Source organism: Eptesicus fuscus, chromosome 18 (genome assembly GCF_027574615.1).
Source record: "Eptesicus fuscus isolate TK198812 chromosome 18, DD_ASM_mEF_20220401, whole genome shotgun sequence".
In the NCBI taxonomy this organism is placed as follows: domain Eukaryota; kingdom Metazoa; phylum Chordata; class Mammalia; order Chiroptera; family Vespertilionidae; genus Eptesicus; species Eptesicus fuscus.
Window position 1 is genome coordinate 6,313,081 of NC_072490.1, and position 19,652 is coordinate 6,332,732.

The 19,652-nt window shown below is 58.8% G+C and overlaps 1 protein-coding gene across 1 annotated transcript; it reads left to right on the forward strand.

The window, feature by feature from the left end:
• Positions 1-3,243: 3,243 nt before the first annotated feature.
• ACVR2B (activin A receptor type 2B) lies at positions 3,244-11,400 on the forward strand. Its single transcript, XM_054708132.1, has 11 exons — positions 3,244-3,310; positions 4,457-4,664; positions 5,019-5,128; positions 5,286-5,437; positions 5,518-5,661; positions 6,167-6,310; positions 6,685-6,833; positions 8,347-8,461; positions 9,409-9,547; positions 9,636-9,766; positions 11,082-11,400. The coding sequence occupies exons 1-11, from the start codon at positions 3,244-3,246 to the stop codon at positions 11,274-11,276; spliced, it is 1,554 nt and encodes a 517-aa protein (XP_054564107.1). The 3' UTR covers positions 11,277-11,400.
• The last annotated feature ends 8,252 nt before the right edge of the window (positions 11,401-19,652 follow it).

Here is a 19,652-nt window from a genome sequence, read left to right on the forward strand (position 1 = left end):
GTCCTGGAGGCTGGAAGCCCAAAACCAAGGTGCTGGCAGGGTTGGTTTCCGATGAGGCCTTTCTCCTCGGTGTGCAGTGCGCTGCCTTCTTGTGTTCTCACAGGGCCTTTTCTCTGTCTACATACCCTCCTGGTGCCCCTTCCGCTTATAAGGGCGCCGGTTCTGTTGTATTACAGCCCCACCCTTGTGACTTTATCTGACTTAATTGATTCCTTTGAAGGCCTATCTCCCAATATGTTACATTGGAGGTTAGGGATTTAACCCGTGAGTTTTGAGGGGCGTGGGTGTACATAACAGTCTGAAATAGTAGAGTTGGTTGAAAGTTAATTCTCTTTTCTTCTTGAGTGACAGTTTGGAATGGGAATTGCATTTTTCATGACTCTGCCCTGGGGTCTGTGTTCTTAACACTTTCCATGGGCAGCCTTACCTGTACTGGTGACCTCAGTGTCCATGTCTGTGTAGATATATCTCTTTGGGTGTAATGTGACCCTGAAGATATGTCTAAAAGCTGGATAGCCCTAACCGGTTTGGCTCAGTGGATAGAGCGTCGGTCTGAGGACTCAAGGGTCCCAGGTTCGATTCCGGTCAAGGGCATGTACCTTGGTTGTGGGCACATCCCCAGTGGGGGGTGTGCAGGAGGCAGCTGATGGATGTTTTCTCTCATCAATGTTTCTAACTATCCCTCTCCTTTCCTCTCTATAAAAAATCAATAAAATATATTAAAAAAATAAAATAAAAGCTGGGTAAAGGTAAACATGGAGACTTCCTCTCTGACAGGCAGAAACAGCTCTTTCTGAAGGCATCGTGGAAAGCTAGACAGATTCAGGAGGCGTCTCTGGTTGAAAGCATTGTAGAGCTGAGAAGCTAGCCAAGACCTAGTAGGCCAGGGTCTGTGGGAAGAGAGGCCCTGGGTGGTGTCTTTGACATTTGAGTCTGTATGCAGCCCTTCCTATGGGCAACCGAGAGGCTGAGAATTGCATTTGATAGCCTTGTGGGGCTAAGAAGACAGGAACGAGTTATAAACCGAGAGTGGGTTAGTGCTCACTATACCTTCTTCTGGGTTGAGACTGCAAAGAGGTGAGGGGGAGCCAAAAGAAGACAAACTCTGAAGTTAGATTAGGATGTTGTAGAATTAATGGTGCCCTTAGCTGCTTTCCAGAAGCACATATGGCATCATTCAAGGAATATAACATCATTGTAGGCTTCAGATTATTTCTACAAACAATTTTGCACATATAATGACTAGCTGGTCATCCTATATAATAAAACCCTAATATGCAAATCGACCAAACCGCGGAACGACTGGTAGACATGCACTGACCACCAGGGGGCAGACGCTCAACGCAGGAGCTGCTCCCTGGTGGTCAGTGTGCTCCCACAGGGGGAGTGCCACTCAGCCAGAAGCTGAGCTCACAGCTGGTGAGTGCATCGGAGGTGGTGGGAGCCTCTCCTGCCTCTGCTGCAGGTGGGTAGTAAGGAGTGAGGGGTCCCAGACTGCGAGAGGGATGGCTGACTGCCGGCTTAGGCCTAATCCCCGGAGGATGGGGCCTACGCTGGCAGGCGGACATCCCCTGAGGGGTCCCAGACTGTGAGAGGGTGCAGGCCGGGCTGAGGGACCCTCCCTCCCCCATGCCCCTAGTGCACCGGGCTTCTAGTTTTAAATAAATAGCCAGCAGGCACTTTGCCCTTGAAGCAGACCTGGATGAGCTCCAGATTGGAGTTACCATGCACATCTTGACTCGGGTCGTGGGGAAGATGGTGACGATGCCACTGTGTGGACTGAAGTAGTGGAGTCATGAACACAGACACTGGATGGCTCCTCCGGGCACCAGCAAACGGCAGGGCTGCCTTCCGATGGGCCAGGGCAGGGAGCCTAAGGCAGGAGCCCCCGGGAAGGCAGCCTGGCCGCTGTCTGTCGGGTCGGCTGCCTGTCCTGTCTGGGCAGACCTGGAGCTGGACAGTGAGGAGAACATGGGCTGCCTGAGTCCTTGCTTGGCCGCCTCTCAGGCATGGTGGCTTCTGGGAGGGTGCACCTTGGCTGGTGGATGTGGTGCTGGGTCCATCCCTTTCTCACCTGCGTGGCTGGGGCTGGAACCCTGCTCTCTGGGGGGCCTCCAGGAGCCAAGGGTAGAGTACAGCGGCCCATGGGCTGCTGGGGTCCACGGTTCTTCGGGGAGGCGTCGGCTGGGTGGACACACCCCAAGCCTGGAGCTCATAGAACCCCAAGGGGCACATGGCCGCTTCAGCTACAAACCTTCCCACCAAGGCTCCGTCTGGATCGCCCCTCCCCTCCCCGTCTGTCCTTCACTCTCCCCCGTCCCTGGGGCACTTGGAGTCCTTCACAACGGGATCCTGTAGGATTTCTCCCCTTTCTCCCCTGTGCATAGTGGGGTGCAGCCAAGGCCTACTGGACTGGGACACAGACCTCCCAGCGCTTTTCCTCGCCTGTCAGCACTGGCCCGTTGAGGTCTTGCTCCCCTAACGTCTGTTCAGAGTGGAATCTGCGTGTATTCTGGTTGGTTGGTTGCTCTTTACTTTTGGGAGGTGTGTGTCCGGGAGTGGCGTGTCCCTGCCTGGACTAGGCTTGGCGAGCGTGGGGGCTCTTTTCACCAGCGTGTAGGCCCCGGGAACATAGGGCCTCCCTGTTGGGGACACTGCCACTTGTATACCTGGTTCCTTTGGAGGCCAGCGGTTGGGTTGGCTGTAGCTCAGGGATACAGTGAGCCCCTTCCTTGCCCGGGTGCGTGGGGAGCATGCACCTCCCATCAGGGCCAGCACATATGAGGGGGCACCACAGACACCCCTGTCCCAGGAGCACGGCTTCCTCTCCTGCAGGATGGGTGGGTGAGCTGGAGGTCAGGGGAGCCTCCTGTGCTGGGGTGCCCTGGCTCCGTGCGTGTGGGCAGGAGCCCCGTGTCTATTAAAAGGCAGCGGCCGCCTTGTGGTTGGAGTGCTGCCAGAGGCTATAAATAGCTGAGTGTGTGCAGAAGCAGAGCTTGCCAGGGAGGAGGGAGGCAGGGGGAGGCCCCCTGGGTCTCCAGCTGGCAGCAGAGCCTGGGCGCGGGGTGGGAGGGGCCTGGGGTCTGCCCTCAGGTCCCCCTTAGGCTCGGAATGCCGAGCTCTCGCAGGCGTGGGTGTGCACCCTTCCCGCTCTGCGGGCCGGGGGCCCCCCGGGGGGGCTTGTGCTGTGAAGGGTTGTCCTGGGCAGCAGGGACGGGGTATGGCTCTAATATGCCAGCTAACATGCCAGTGCCGGGCATGGTCCTGGCCACGCGGAACGTGCACGACCTCACCTCACTCTTGGAGCCGCGCTAGAAGCATGTGCTGTTAGCACGCCCTCATCACGAGCAGGAGCTGGGGTGGTTTGGTGACTTGGCCAGGGTCCCACAGCTCAGCAGCATCAGCGCCAGGATTTGACCCAAGACGGACAGCTCATGGTTGCATGTCTTGGCCACGTGTAGGAGGGTCTGGTCAGAGGGAGGTTTGGTGACATCCCAGATCTGTGTGTCCTCCCCTGGGGCTTGAGGTTTGGGGTTCCCAGCCCTGTGTGCATGGGTCCTGCCCTCGGTAGTGGCCAGGGGGGTCCCTGCCCGATCCGGGGCCTGGGAGCGGGGCTGGGCCACGCTCGCTGTCTGTGGGCCTCCCTGGTTCTGGCTCCTAGCCTAGCACCGGGGGTTGCTGCTTGTCAGAGGGGAGATGGGAACTCCCCCGAGGACTCTGAGTTTGGGCAGCAGGCCACCCCGTCTGGCGTCCCCTCCCTCTGAAATCCTGCCCTAGCCGGGAACTAACTACCGGCGTGTCTTTCTGTCCGTTCCTCGGTCCTTCTATCCATCCGTCCGTCGTGTCCAGAACTGGTCCTAGCTAGCACTCAGGACAGCCAAGGCTTCTGCCTACATCAACTTGGCAGCCTCACGGGGGAAGCCTGACATTTAAAAAGCAGTTGTCGAGCCCATTCGTAACGTTTTATTTCTTCTATGAGCCTTCATTAAGTGATTTCCTCCTGGGGATTATCTTTGGTTACATCATTTTTACGCTTTTCGAATGTCTGAAATATTCCTTTAAACAGCAGTCACCTACACACGCAGTGCTTCTGATGTGACTTTGAGGGCCCCTCTAGGAATGGCTGCTGTAGGGAAACAGCCCCCACCCAGGGGCCTCAGATGTCGGGGGAGCCCCCTTTGTGGGATCTGGCTCTCAGTCTGGGTGTCTGTGTCTCCAGTCTGTGTTAGGGGTGTGGCCGCCTCCCTCCTGATTGGGCCAGGGGGCAGTTGCAGGGGGGAGAGGAGATGGAGGCAGGTGCTGGCTGGCACATTAAACTAATTGGTGTCGAATGGGTGGGTGGCGTGGGGCTCGGCACCCACCCCCCAGCCTCCCTCAGGGTGGCCTGGGTCCAGGAGGACAGGGAGCAGCGGTGGGTGGAGTGCTCAGCAGGTCTCTCCCTCGGGGTGCCACGCAGGTTCCGGGCGCAGCGAGGCCGAGACGCGGGAGTGCATCTACTACAACGCCAACTGGGAGCTGGAGCGCACCAACCAGAGCGGCCTGGAGCGCTGCGAGGGCGAGCAGGACAAGCGGCTGCACTGCTACGCCTCCTGGCGCAACAGCTCCGGCACCATCGAGCTCGTCAAGAAGGGCTGCTGGCTGGACGACTTCAACTGCTACGACAGGTACCCTGGAGCGCCCCTCCTCCCGGCCACCCCTCAGCTCCCCCGGCGCCGCCTGCCGGCACCCTGCCCACTGCCCGCACGGGTCTCAGGGCGTCTGTGAGGCCGAGCCTGGCATTTAGGGCCCGAGGGGAAGGACGAGGGCTCGGGAGAGCTGGGACACGCGGGGGCGCTGCGGGGTCCCGGCCCCGAGGAGCGCTGAGTGAGTGTCCACCCTGCTGTCTCTCCCAGACTTTCGGTCCCACTGCCGGGGAGGTGGGTTTACGCTGTCCCCCTGGTGGCTCCCCGTGAGGCTGTCTGTGGGGAGGGGTTTGGCCGGGCCTCCGCTGAGGGGTGTGTGGGAAACTGTGCCCCCAGGCAGGAGTGTGTGGCCACCGAGGAGAACCCCCAGGTGTACTTCTGCTGCTGTGAAGGCAACTTCTGCAACGAGCGCTTCACCCACCTGCCGGAGGCTGGGGGCCCGGAAGGTAGGGCCCAGGGAGAAGCAGGCTGGGGCCGCTCCGTGGCCCGGGAGGAGCGCTCGGCTCCGGGGTGGGGTGGGGAGTGGCTGCAGGCCTCTCTGGCCCCAGAGGTGCGGGGGGGGGCGGGCGGGCTGTGTGACGCAGGGCTCCGTGTGTCCCCCAGTCACGTACGAGCCACCCCCGACAGCCCCCACCCTGCTCACGGTGCTGGCCTACTCGCTGCTGCCCATCGGGGGCCTCTCCCTCATCGTCCTGCTGGCCTTCTGGATGTACCGGCATCGCAAAGCCCCCTACGGCCACGTGGACATCCATGAGGTGAGACGCCGGCTCAGCGCAGGGCAGGGCAGAGGTGGCGAGGCCAGGACAGACTCTCTAAGCCCCGGTCTCCCCCCCAGGACCCTGGACCTCCCCCCCCATCCCCTCTGGTGGGCCTCAAGCCGCTGCAGCTGCTGGAGATCAAGGCTCGGGGGCGCTTCGGCTGTGTGTGGAAGGCACAGCTCATGAACGACTTCGTGGCCGTCAAGATCTTCCCACTCCAGGTGAGCGTCCAGCTGTGCCGTGGCCGGGGCTGTCCTGTCCCGTCCCGGGCAGTGCAGGCCCCTTGTGGGGGTGAGAGAGAAGTGGGCCCCCCGGGGGTGGTGACATTCATCGTGCGGCTAGGTAGGGCTCGGCAGATCCCCTCTGGTTTTCAGGGCTTTGTCTCTGACATCAGGTTCTGCTTAGAGATCCTGGACCCCAGGCTGCCCCAGGCAGTTTCCCGAGACCCTTAGCAAAGCCAGGCCCAGCGTGTCTCTCGTGTGTGGGGTGATCCTGGGCCGCTCGCTCCCCGCTCTGGACCTCAGTGCGCCCGTTTGTAAAATCGGGTGCTGAGCTTTAGTGACCTCAGGGGTCACGCCTGGCCTCTGCTCCCGGCCCGGCGCAGCGCAGGTCTCTGCCTGCCTCCCTCCCAGGTGCCGAGGCTGGGGCCGTGGGGAACGGGGTGAGGGCGGTGGTGCTGTCACAGGGGGGTGGCGGCAGGGGGGTTCAGCCGTGTCCCTGCCTCAGGACAAGCAGTCGTGGCAGAGCGAGCGGGAGATCTTCAGCACGCCCGGCATGAAGCACGAGAACCTGCTGCAGTTCATCGCCGCCGAGAAGCGCGGCTCCAACCTGGAGGTGGAGCTGTGGCTCGTCACGGCCTTCCACGACAAGGTGAGCCGCGGCCCGTGGAGGTGGACGCCCGGGCTGGGTGAGCTCGACCACGGTCCCCTGCCGGCCTGCCACAGGGAGGGACCTGCCATAGGTGTGGACGCGAGTGCCTGCAATAAGAACCCCTGACTCTGGGGTACGTTCTTACGAATCAGAGTAGTGGCTTCACAATGAACACGTCCGAATCAACCCCCCGCCCCGGCCCCACCTCTGCTGGCCTCATAGATCTTCTGTATCAACGCCAGCCTCCCCGGGGGGGTGGGGGGGTTGGGGGTGGGGAACCCCAGCCGTCAGTCCCCTGAGACAGCCTCCCGGGGCTGGGCGGGTCCTGCCCTGTCTCCAGCACCTGTCCCCACGTTCGGTGCCGTCTCCTCCAGGGCTCCCTCACGGATTACCTCAAGGGGAACATCATCACGTGGAACGAACTGTGTCACGTGGCAGAGACCATGTCAAGAGGCCTGTCGTACCTCCACGAGGACGTGCCCTGGTGCCGTGGTGAGGGCCACAAGCCGTCCATCGCCCACAGGTACCTGGGTTAGCAGTTGGCCTCCTGGGCTCGGCCTGGAGCTGCAGAGAAGGTTGGAGGGCGAGAACAGGGCCTGGCGGGGGTGGGTCTCAACTTCATAAACACGCCTGGCCACTCTGTGGTGTGTCAGAAGTGAGTGGGCACAACAACCAGGGCCCACCTGCCGCCGCTGCTGCCTGCCTGCCTGCCTGCCTGCCTGCCACCCCTGTTCGGGCCTGGCCTGGCCTCCAAGCCGCTTTCCTGGTGCCCTCCAGTGGCCACATGAGGAAATGCCGGCTCCACTACTTGGGAGAGTTGGCTCAGAAGTTCTCAGTTTTTGGTTGCAGTCTCTCTCTCCTGTTAAAAAGCCTTCTGTGTACGTGGCTTAGGTCTGTTGATACTTGCTGTATTGAAGCGCACACATCCCTCTAGCCGTCAGTGAGGACATCACACGGATGTAGCCTCTGGGAAACGGCTCTTGAGGGAATGAGCGTAAGATGGCTCTGAGCATAGCTTTGTCCTTGCAGATCCCCTGTAACCGTCTCAGGGACCCTCTGGGAGCCGCTGTGTTCGCTCCTCGTATTAGTGGGGTGCCTGGCAGCCAGTGCTGCAAACACGTAGAAGTACCCCCCGTTTTACCCTCTGTGGTTCTCAGCCCCGGCTGACCGAGGAGGGAACAGCAGCACAGAGCGCCGAGTAGCTTAGCCGCACCTGGTTTAGCGCGGCTCTGTGGCTGTGAGGGAGGGGAGTGAGCCTCGGATTCCAGGGTTCAAAGCTGACGGGCCCCTGATGGGACTAACAGTGATGTCACAAAAGGTTGACTGTATGAAATTGCCATTTTTGTAGGTCAAAAAACGGTTGAATGTCGACTCTTCCATACGGTTCAACCTAACAGTAGTGCATAGTAAGTGTGCCGGGGCGGCCCCGAGCATGTGTGCTTACTACCCCTCGGTGCAGTCCTCACACCGAGGCCGAGACAGGCAGTGGGGAGACTGAGGACCGGAAGTCACGGCTCACGCCAGGTGGGCTGAGCTCGCACACCAGCACCCTGCTCTGCGCCTGCCTCCGGGGTGGGCGTGGGCCCCTCAGGGCCCTGGACGGCAGCTCGGCGTCTGTGCTCACTCACATCCTAAACACTATAGACCCTCTCAGAAACCACGGATCCCAGGTCCGTGCGCCTGCCCTCAACCCCTCTGCGAATGCAGGGGCTGACCTCTGACACTGTGGGGACCGGGATGGAGTTTGCCCGGCCACTCAGGGCAGGTGTTGCTCTAACGGCTCTGGGGGAAGTGCGATCAGGGATGCTCATGCCAGCGTGGGGGGGGGGGTCCTAAAACTGCCCACCTGTGGCTTCATGGGCCTCCGCCCCGGTGCAGACCCTGCTCGCAGGCAGGGTGGGCGGCCTGCTCTGGGGTCTCTGGCGGCCGTAGGGCAGGGCACAGACTCCAGTGTCTTGAGAGCCAGGATGGGAGCCCCGGAGCAGGTAGGCTGGACCGTGACGTTCCTCTTCATCGCAGCCCACTTGTCTCCACAGGGACTTTAAAAGCAAGAATGTCCTGCTGAAGAGCGACCTCACGGCCGTGCTGGCTGACTTCGGCCTGGCTGTTCGGTTTGAGCCAGGGAAACCTCCCGGGGACACCCACGGGCAGGTAACCGACTCGGGGTGTGCGAGGGGGTGGTGTTGCCCTCGTGACGCTCAGCTGGCAAGGTGCAGGAGCCAGGGTCGCCGCGTGAGCTTCCCAAGACCTCCGAGAACAGTGCTGTCATTCACCGCTAGGGCGGGCATGGCCTGGCAGGCGCCGAGGGAGCCGGGCCTGGCAGCTGAGACGTGCCGAGGCTTCCTGGTTGGGGTTTTGGCCGCTCGTCCTTGTCGCCTCAGTTTCTCTCTTTTTCTTTTTAGTAATAATGATTAAGCAAGAGAGCAGGGGAAGAAATATACTAAAAACCCCAACCCAACAACCTAGAACAAATAACTAAAAAATTAAACAGATCATCCTAAAACAGTCCCTGCTAATATTTTTTTAAAAATATATTTTATTGATTTTTTACAGAGAGGAAGGGAGAGAGATAGAGAGTTAGAAACATCGATGATAGAGAAACACCGATCAGCTGCCTCTTGCAAAACCCCTACTGGGGATGTGCCCGCAACCAAGGTACATTTCCTTGACCGGAATCGAACCCGGGACCTTTCAGTCCGCAGGCCGACGCTCTATCCACTGAGCCAAACCGGTTTCGGCCCCTGCTAATATTTTTAAGTATTGTCCTCCCCCTTTCGTTTTTGGTGTTAATCTCAGTGAAACACACACACAGCCGCGTGGCCCGCGAGGTGGTGATGGGGTAGCGGCGGCAGGTCCAGGTTAGCTTACCGCTGTCTCGAGGGTGTGACGTGTTAAGCGGTCATCGAGGTCCAGTTTACACCGGGACCTTTCGTGACCCTCTCGGGAACGGGGTGCGTCCTGCCTCGCCGTCCTGGTCGGCGTCCCGCTCTGAATCCTGCCGTCCTGGCCCATCCGGCGCGCAAGGGATGCCGCGCGCTGTCCGGGTGTGAGAGCGTCGTGCGTGGCCGGTGACCGTTGACCCTCCCCGTCCCGTGTAGGTGGGCACGCGGCGGTACATGGCCCCTGAGGTGCTGGAGGGGGCCATCAACTTCCAGAGAGACGCCTTCCTGCGCATCGACATGTACGCCATGGGGCTGGTGCTGTGGGAGCTCGTCTCCCGCTGCACGGCGGCCGACGGTGAGTGCGCCCGCCGGCCCGGCAGCCCGCGGGTGGGTGGGGAGCAGCGGGGCTGGGCTGACCCGCCCGGCTCGTTCTCGCCCCCCAGGACCGGTGGACGAGTACATGCTGCCCTTTGAGGAAGAGATCGGCCAGCACCCCTCGCTGGAGGAGCTGCAGGAGGTGGTCGTGCACAAGAAGATGCGGCCGGCCATTAAGGATCACTGGCTGAAGCATCCGGTGAGGGCCTGGGCGGCAGGGACCTGAGACCCGGGGGGCCACGGGGCAGAGAGAGAGGGCGCCTCGGGCCGCAGGACAGTCCCCCTGCTTCCACCAGGTCAGAGGCCACTTAGGGCCTTTCCCCTCCCACCAGGGGAGCGCTAGGGAGGGTCCGTGCTCTGCAGGGAGGCGGCTCTGGCTCGCTGGGGCAGAACCCAGGCTGCCCGTGTGGGTCACCTGTGCAGTGGAGCCTGCTGGCCCTGAGCCTCACCCAGCTGGGTTTGAGTCCTGGATTTGCCCGTGAGGGGCTGGGCGACTTCGGGCCATTTGCTTTATTTCTCTGAGCCTCTGTCTCCTCAGGGTAGTAATAGATTTCATGAGCTGTCATTAGAAATCTCTTGGCAGGACACCTGCATTCTATAAGCATTTACTATGGATTCGCTCTGGATAAATAGTCTCTGTTTCCTGCCATCATCATTTTCTGGGCATGGGCTCCTCCACGTGGTACAAAGACTCCAGCTGTGAAAACCATTTCCTCTCTCGGCAGGAGGTTTGCCTTCAGCTCCATTGAGCCCCACCCCTCTGCCCACTCCAGGGTTCATTCAGAAAAAGGACAGGCTTGGGATCACTGGGGGCTACACTCTGCCACACACACCATCAGGGGTCAAGCTGCCGAGGCCAAGTTCAGCTGCCGCGCTGCTCCCTGGAACCCAGGGCTGCGAGTGGGGAAGGTGGAGGCGGGGCCGGAGTCTGCCTCTGCCTCAGACTTTCTCAGTCTCCCAAGGCAGGGGTGCTGGGGTAGCCGGTCCCGTTCCTTGGCGAGGAGTCCAAGGTCCAGCAGGTCTCCGTGTGGCCAAGCAGGCCAGAGAGCTCCCGGATGTGGGCATTCTGTCCATAGTCTGCCTTTCCCAGCTCCGCACAGTTGGGTCCCGCATAGGGTGTCATACCACCACGTCCTTGAACTCTGGGGAGTGGCCCCAGGGGCTGCGGGGAGTGGGGTGGGACAGTGCCCTCTGGTCTCCACTGTGACCACCGCGTTTTGGGCCCTTGCATGACTTGGGCTTCCTGTGAGATTTTGTTTGAACGTCACTGTATCTGCCCCAGGCGGGTCCTGGTCCCCCCCCCCCCCTTCCTACATTGAGGTTCAGTGGACCTTCCTGTCTGGGAGGCCAGTGGGCTCAGGATGGTGACTCCTGCTGATGGGCAGCTTCTGGGGTTGGGATGCCCATGGGCTCTGCCTGATCCTGGGCAACATCACCAAGCTGGCTGTCCCCCGGGCGTGTCCTCCCTGACGGGCACTGACGGGGCTGTTTCCCTCTCCCCCGCCACGGTGCAGGGCCTCGCCCAGCTCTGTGTGACCATCGAGGAGTGCTGGGACCACGACGCGGAGGCTCGCCTGTCTGCGGGCTGCGTGGAGGAGCGGGTGTCCCTGATCCGGAGGTCGGTCAATGGCACTACCTCGGACTGTCTGGTCTCCCTGGTGACCTCCGTCACCAATGTGGACCTGCCCCCTAAAGAGTCGAGCATCTGAGCCCAGGACACGAGTGGCTCTCCAGACTCAATGGATCTGAAGAGGAAAGGAGAAAAAAAAAAGAAGTGTTTCGTTTTGGAAGTCCCACACCACCCACGAACTCATAAAACGCAGCTGCTATTTTACCTTGACCTTTTATTATTATTATAATTATTATAATTATTATTATTAATGTTATTTTTTGGATTGGATCAGTTCTACCAGCACATTGCTCTACTGTATCGCCAACAGCGGCCGGCGGCCGCGCCGAGGTGCTGAGCTGTGAGTGCGGAGCCCGCGCCGCCGAGCTGAGGAGCCTCCGCCGCCTCCTGTCCTCGGGGTTCGTTTCTCCCGCCTTCTCTTGGTTCGTCGTCTCCGAACCTGTGACACAAAGAAGCCCACCTCCTGGGAGTCTTAGGAAACTTAATGCTGCAAACTCTTCGGAGAGGAACCTTTGAAGACTGTTACATCAGAACACACCTTTCTCCAGAGGAGTCCCTCCCTCCCTCCCTCCCTCCCTCCCTCCCTCCCTCCCTTTTAGTGTGTTTTGCTCCCTGTTCAGACAGCGAGTTTAAGAAACAGCAGATGTGTCTTTCACGGATTAACGGGTGTCTCCGGACCGAGGCAAAGCTGGGAGGAGGAGGATGGGCGGACGAGTTGGAGGGGGCGGCGCGGCGGGGGGCGGTCTGGAACAAGCTACACTGGACGCGGGCACATCCGGAGAACATCCTTTGCTGTGAGGCTCCTTCTCAGGTAACCAGGAGCTGAGGGCAAGGGCCGTGCGGAGGCCGAGCATGACCGGCAAGAGCGGGTTTTAGAGAAAGCCCAGAGGCGCGTGCGGCTCTGGCCCGTCGGCGGCGGGCCCTGACCAGGCTCTTTCCACTCCCTGGGGCTTGGGCCTCGGACGGAACGTTTCTTCCTGCCCCGTGTTTCACGGTTAGGTTAGGGTAGAAATCACAGTTGAGTGAGTACCTTCTTCATAAGACATGATGCTGTAAACGTCCTTAACGGAGGAAACGCGGGAGTAGGAGCGTTCAGGGAAGTGCCCGCAGGGGGCGCCCTGCAGCCAGGCAAGAGGAGTGGGGTGGAGCCCGCTGAGGCCTGCCTCTCTGGAGACCCTGAGGCTCGGGGCGCCGGCTCCACCCCGCGTGGTGACATGACTGTCCCCTCTGTGAGGCTCGTGGAGGTGCTCTCTCCAGACCCTTCAAGTGGTGCATATCCTAAAGCCGCTCTATTTCGCCGTCACCTTGCTCTAGTCCGTGGATGTTCCTAATGCTGCTGTTTCAACATTGACTTTTTTTTTTTTAATTTATGAAACATGCAAAATTAAAAAACAAACATGAAACACACATACACACACACACACACACACACACACACACGCACGCTTTGCTATGTGGCTTCCGAGGTTTAAATTTTGAAAAAGAAAACTTCACGACCACAGACCACCTCAAACCAGAAATACCTCAGAATTTTCTACTTGTGTACGTTTTATTATATATTTTATTAGTTGTGTTGTCTTGTAATAAGTATATTTTAATGTAAGTTGGCTTTTATGACAAGGAAGTTTAAAAGAAATAGAGAAAAAGAAAAAAAACTTTGAGTCTTCTAGGTAGTGCTGCCGTTTGTGTTGGCTGACGCCCCGTGTACATAATCGTCCCCGCCTGTCGGCCGGCTGGCTGCGTGGGCCGATCTGGGCATTCGTCACGCGTGTTTGTGAAGGCTTTTCCTCCCGGTTTCTGTAGACCATTTTACCTAAAACTGATCTCTTCATCTTGCGGGGGGAGCTGGAGGGCGATGGGGAGAGGCTGCCCTGGGGAGCCTGGGAGGGGCACCTCCGGGGGTGGTTGGGAGGTTCGGAGGTGCCCCTCCCGTCGATGGGTTGATGTTCAGAAGGACGGGTAACCCCGCTGTGACTGGGTAAAACGGTGGCCCTTAGAGACCCGCCTGCGGTCGGTTGACTTGAGACTTGATGCTTGAGGACACGAGCAGCTGTGACCTCGGGAGAGACCCGTCGCCGTCTCCGAATCCCACTGTGACTCGGGGCGGCCTGTGCCGGGGGAGCGCGTCCGGGAGTTCCCACCTGGGGCCCCGCTGCCCGCTCAGCATGCTGTGCCCTCCCCCTGCCCGGCGTGCACAGGCTGGCGGGGGGGGTGAGTTTGCTTCGTGGGTCGTGGTGTGAGCTGGCTCCAGGGACAGGTCTTCTTGTTGTTGTGTTGTTGTTTGGGGAAGCTATGTTGTTGTTTACTTTAAAAAACACACACACTATTTTGTGCTGTGGTATTTTTCTCCCCTTGGAATAATTTTTTTTTAACAGCAAAACAGGTCTTACAGCAGTTGCTTTTCTTTTTCACTGATTTCTTTAAGAAGCTTTAAACTATTTATTGAGAAGTGCCATATCTAATTTCCATAGCGGTCTCCTCAGGCAGTGCTGGGCACCCCTACGTCTCGCCCTCAGAGACCAGGGAACCGCTCGCTCACGTAGCGGGCTCCCCCGGGAATGACTGGGTCCTGTTCCCGCAGGGCAGCCCGGCCTCTCCTCGCGTGCTTTTCCGTGTCCTCTCGGGGGCTCTTCCTTTCGTGTGCTGGCTGGCTTCCTGGGAGAACAGGCTCGGGCCCGGCTGTGGGGGGCTGAGCCACAGCCCCGCCGTGGGGACCTGCGGTCAGGGTGCCCTCCTGGCGGCCTGCGTGCCTTTTATCGGAGGGGCTCCCTCCTGGCTGACCCTGCGCTCGGCCGCGGTGCCATCTCTGGGGCCTCGGCCCAGGATGATGTGGCAGGAGGTGGTCCTGTGGGTGTGGCCGGGGAGAGGGGAGAGGCCGGGGGTCTGCACCAGCTCTTTGGGCTCCAGGCTGCCTCTCCCCCTCGTGCTGTAAACGGCGCCTGTCGGGCCGTGTTCCCCACGGCTGCTCTGGAGCAGGTGGGCGACCCCTCCCCGGGGCGAGCCTCGGGGAGCCTGCGTCTACCTGTTGCCTCGGATCAGGCGTTTGTCTGTTTGCCGACGCGCTCTCTGTGGAGCGTGCCATCTGGAGCCCCGGTTTGTGTGTATGGGGTCACAGGGCCTCTGGCTGTTCTCTTCTCCACGGGGGTTTCATGTGACCTTCACTTCCGGGAGCTCAGGTGGCTCTGGAAGGCGGTGGGAAGGGAGTCTGCGTCCCTTTTCCTCCCACAGGAGAGGCTGCCCCGTCGGCAGTGGGAGGGCCGCACGTCCGTCCGGGGAGACGAGTGGCCGAGGATCCCCGCCCGCCACCCACGCTGGAGTCCGGGCGCCTGGCTGTGCGATGGGCTTTGGGGAAGGACGTGTTCTCTCTGCAAACACCCACGATCACTGTGGGAAGACATCGTTAGCCAGAGAAGTCCAGCCGTGAGCGAGCGAGGAAGCAAGTGGGGCCCGAGGCACCGTGTCACAGGGTCCTGAAAGGGCCCTTAACGGGGGGAAGTGGGGCGGGGACGGCTGTGAACGCAGCCATTAGACATCCTGAGGCCGGCACGAGCCAGATTTTCTCCTGGGGCCGTTGGTCCCCATCAGGAGCCCTTGGAGCAAGTTACTCAGGGCAAGGGCTGTAGATGGGCCTTTCTCAGGAGGAAGGGAGACCTGGCCACGAGGGCAGGTGGGAGCATCACCAGCCTTGGTTGCTCAGCCTGGCCTTCCTGGGTGCTGGCTTCCGCTCTGCCCGCGGAGGGCTTTCCCCTGGGCACCAGCCGCTTCGGACTCCATCCCTCCTGTCCAGATGTGGCGCCTGGGTGTCCAGCCTTGAGCGCCTTCGGGAGGCTCGAGCCCCCCCCCCCCCGCCCCTCCCCTCGCATATTCTCAACCAAGGGAAGGGTCTCGCCTCCAGGCCACTGCGATAGCTCTTCCGTGGCCCCTAGGGGCCAGGCTAGCTCCGGTCACGGCTTGTCACGTCCTGCTCTGGGAAGCAAAGCAGGTGATCATGTCCCCTTTCTCTCCAGTTGGCCAAGTTCTTGCTGCCTGCCACCCTGCCCCCCTGCACTGGGCGCTGGGCTGTGGGTGTGCCGTTTCCTTGGTGACGTGCCCAGCTGTGTATTGAATGTCCACCATGTGCTGCGTGTGGCTCAGAAGGCCGGTCACGTGGCCCCTGTGCTCTGAGCCACGAGGGCCGGGAAGGGGCCGTGCCATCTAGGGCGGGAGGGCTGGTCGGCACTCTTGCCAATGGAATTCTGCTCTTTTTAGAATGCCAGGTCGCACCCCCAGCACCCATCGGGAATACAAGGGCCGGATGTTTTTGTAGTGATAGAGTAAGCGTAAGTAGGTAAGTCTTAAGAATTGGTACTAAAAGCCCAATAGCCAGGCGTTATTCCTGAGAACTTGACTCCCTAGAGAAATACCTGATTTGTAAAGCATTTTCCACAACTTAACTCCGTTGGATTGCCTGTCTCAGCCATTTCCTATTGGGTTCTGCGTGGCTCATGTTTGGGGAGAGAGCCAGGCACGGTTCGCATTTCAGGGGCACCCACCGCCTTCCTGAGCAGCACAGCGAGTTGACTCCTCGCCCTCACCCCGGGCGGCGATCGGAGAGGAAAGGGCGCGGGGGCGCTTTCTCACTTGGGCGATGTGAGTTCTCCTTGGTCAGTGGCTGCTGACAAAAGCGGGACTCGTACACTACTCAGCAGCTCACGGGTCCAGCCCGTGATGACACGTTTCCGTCTCGGTGAACTGTGATGTTTCTGGTAAAGAAACAGGCCCAGGAATTCGGTTGATGACGTTTTCCATCTTCTCAGTCTAGATGTGTACGTGTTGAGTGAATCCAGGGTCCTGCCCGTAGTTCTTTTAGTGAGATTCCTTGGTCGTTGACTTGTAACCAGCAATTCACCTATGAATGTATCCCAAACCCTTAGAAGGCTTGGAGAAGTTTTTTAGGATAATGATTTAGTTTTGTAGGAAAGATAAGCTGAAGTTTACAACACCCCTTTGCCCTTGGAAATTCAGTTGGCTCAGCCACATTTTCACAAACGAATCATCGTACGAAAGTCCAGATGATGTAGTGGGATGTTTTTAATATTCCTTTTTATGCTCATTTTGGGTCTACTGTAATCTTCGGTTTGGACAGGAGCTTGGATTGAAAGGATTTACCACTGTCCACGTTTTTACCGAGCTTTTGCGTTTCACGAGGGTATCTTCCAGGCACGCACAAAGCAGGACTGCTGACCGTGGTACTCCCCTGCGTCCCTGTAGTGCCAAAACCAGTGTCACTTAATTTGCTCCTTTGGCAGCTTGTAGAGGTAACACTAGTGGTTTTTCCTCGTGAATGACAATGCCTGTTTTCTAAATGCCGGTGTTTGGCGGTGGCCCTGGGGTGTCTCTGGGGTGTCGGGGGCCTGGGCACTTCGGAGAACTGCTAGCCAACTATACAGGACACTAAAGAAATAGACACACGGACATACGTGTGTTTGCAGTTCGTTATACAGATGTGGGCTCTTCTGGACATCGATGGAAAAGCGTCACATCTTCAAAGTTTACATTTTGGGCTCGTCGTCCTGAGGAAGAGGGCCCGTGAGCTCACGCGGTCCAGGCAGGCGAGGATGGGTTGTTTTGCAGGTGGGCGAGGTCTGTCTGGAGTCCTGCGAATGTCTGCTGTCGGCTGGGCAGGGGCCCCTTCCCTGCCCGTCCCCATCACGTTGGCATCGGGATGTGGTTAGCTAGCACTGTAAATAAAAGAGTAGGTTCTATGATAGAGATGCGACACTTGAAATTTTACTTTAAGAAAAAAAAAAAGTCTATAGCTCTACATATGTATTTAGTTATATCGCCTGACAGACTCTTCTGCGCAGCGTGGAGATTGTTTTATACCAGATTATTTTTATAAAGCCTCGTGAGTCTGAAGAAGAAGGATTTCGTCACCCCCGTCGTGAGCTTTACCTTTCAGGATACATGTACACTGGAGCAGGGGTGGCGCGGCGCTCAGCGGGACTCTCATGATGCACTGGCGGGTTGGAGTCCAGCGATGGGTCTTGTTGGGCCAGAACCGCCCTGCGGCCGGGCTCCTTGCAGAGGGCGGAGGGGCCTGGGCAGAGCGAGAGGAGCCTTGTGGTGGTTCACATTGGCGCTTCCTCCCGAGATTCTTTTGAACAGAGGCTTCTGAGGTTAAAACTCGGTTGGTAAGCTCCTGTCCTAGGATGCGGTCGTGCGAGGGTGTTTGGGGGAACAGAAGTTGCAAGGGGGTGCAGATTGGGGCAGGTTGGGACTAGATTTGGTGATAGGAGTAATTCACCAAACTGGATGATCTAGGACCAAATTATCCCGTTTGCAGGACAAAATGGCCAGCTGAGTATTTATTTGGAAAGAGGGGGAGGGTGGAGCGGATGGTCTGTGGATTTAGTGGTCGGGTGGAATGGTGAGCTGCCAGGCGCAGCCTGTCCTCTCGGGGCCGGGGGTGGGGAGGTGAGAGGGGTAACACTCGCCGCTTTAGTCCGTGGGGAAGCGCAGCTCGCACCAGCAGGGTGTCCTAACGGCTGCTCAGGGCCCTGCTCTTCCCACCCAGGTCAGCGTCACTGGCATCACGTGAGGCGCCTTCATGTCCGCCGTTTTATTTGGGGGTAGAAAGGGGGTGGTTATTTGGGTGAGCCTCGCTGATGGGGAAGTAGGGGGAGTGAAGAAGGAAGCTGGTTCTTTGTACCCAGGCCTGCCCGCGGGCTGCAGGCCGCTGGCTCAGAGGCGCCCTGCGTGGCCTCTGTGTCGGGGCTTCCCTCCCCTCCTGCGTCGTCTTAAACCAGCTGCCCTGCTCCTCAGTCTGGGGCAGAGGGAAGTTGTACCCTGCACCCGCCCTGTACTCGGCCTGCGTTTCCTTCCAGCAGATCCAGCCGCACCCCGGGGACCCACCATCGTTCCTCTCCGTGTCCCCGAGAAAGGACGTGCTGCGCCCTCCCGCCCGTCTCTGGGAATGTAATTCTGTTGTGCCTTTGTTTTCGTCACCTGCCTCCCCCTGAAAGCAACTGCTGTAAGCGTTCTCCCTACTGGTCTTTTCTAGCCCAAGCCCCCCACCTTTTTCCTTTTTCCCAGCTGTAATCTCGGGGTGCAGTTTCTGTGCCCCAGGTACTTTCAGAACCAGTTACCTCAGACCTCCCGTTGAGCAGTGTCACCCTCCGGGCCCGCGGTCCTGCAGGCTTGTCACATCCCCGGGCAGGAACCCTGCCTCGCGCGTGCGGCCACTTGTGTGTTGCGAAGGGAGCTCTTCCCAAGGACCGAGGTGGGGGCTCCTGGCCAGCTCCCCTTGCACTGCGGTCGGGGGTCTGGAGTGTCACCCGCACGGTGCTTCCTAAGTTCCCCTGCGAATTCTGCCGTTTTCAGTATTCTCGCGTCTGGACGGGCAAAGGGATCCCACGGACGGGGCTCGCACACCGATTCGGTCCCACGACGAGCTCTTTGTAACACATCTCCGGTCGCTGAAGCTCACATGCCGAACATTCCTTTGAGTGGCAGGCGGGAAACCCACCCTCCGCCGCGGTGCGCTTGCGGCAGATGTCTGTGGCTTACGTTGCTGTGAAATTAGGCCTTTTGTGGGATATTGGCTGTTTGTCGTTTTGATGTATTTTAAATAAATATATATATTTTTTAAAGAGTCTTTTTTACCAGTTCACAAAGTTTAATTAACCAGCAGTCACCACATCTGAATCTTCATCTCTGGGGCATGGGCAGCAGACCGAGATCAAAAGCGGCAACAGCCGTGTGACGGTGGGCGGCCTGCAGGCCGAGGGACCCCGAGGTCAGTGTTCCCACTGGGTCCCCACTCCGCCCTCGTGGTGTGTGTGCGGTCTCTGCCCTGCTCAGCGGACTGTCGACTTGGATCCCTGCAAGTGCGTTAGCCCAGGAGGGGTTTCTCCGAGCACTGCCGCGAGTTATGTGTGTGTTTAGCCAAATAACTCCTCCGTAAGGGAGAAACGTGCCCATCCAAACTCTACCAGCAGCGACAGAGATGAGAGTAGGAAAGATGAGGCAACGGTTGGGTTTTGATTTGGGAAGCATCCAAGTCGCTGTCCCAGGCCATCTGAGAGCCGGTGATCATACAGAGATTCCTGGGTGATCTCATTTGAAAGTGTTGAGACCTGCGGGGGGAGGATTGTGAAAATGCCAGTGGCTTCCCCCCAACTCCCCCCTTTTGTTCCCCCTAGAATTCTGTAAAAAGGCAAAGAACATCGAGTGGTACTTGAGATTTGAGGGTGAGGGTTACCGCAGATTAGAAACATTTCTAGATTTCAGGTCCACGCCACAAATCAACACAATGCCATTTTCAACTGTACAAAAGGATCTGCTTACGGATTTGACGTGATCTTAAGGGCAGCGTCCAAGGCCGAATTTTTCACCTGCTCATGTTCCTCCACATTTGCCCTTGAATCTGAGTAACTATACAGTACTGTACACGTAACTCCCGTCGAGTTTGAGG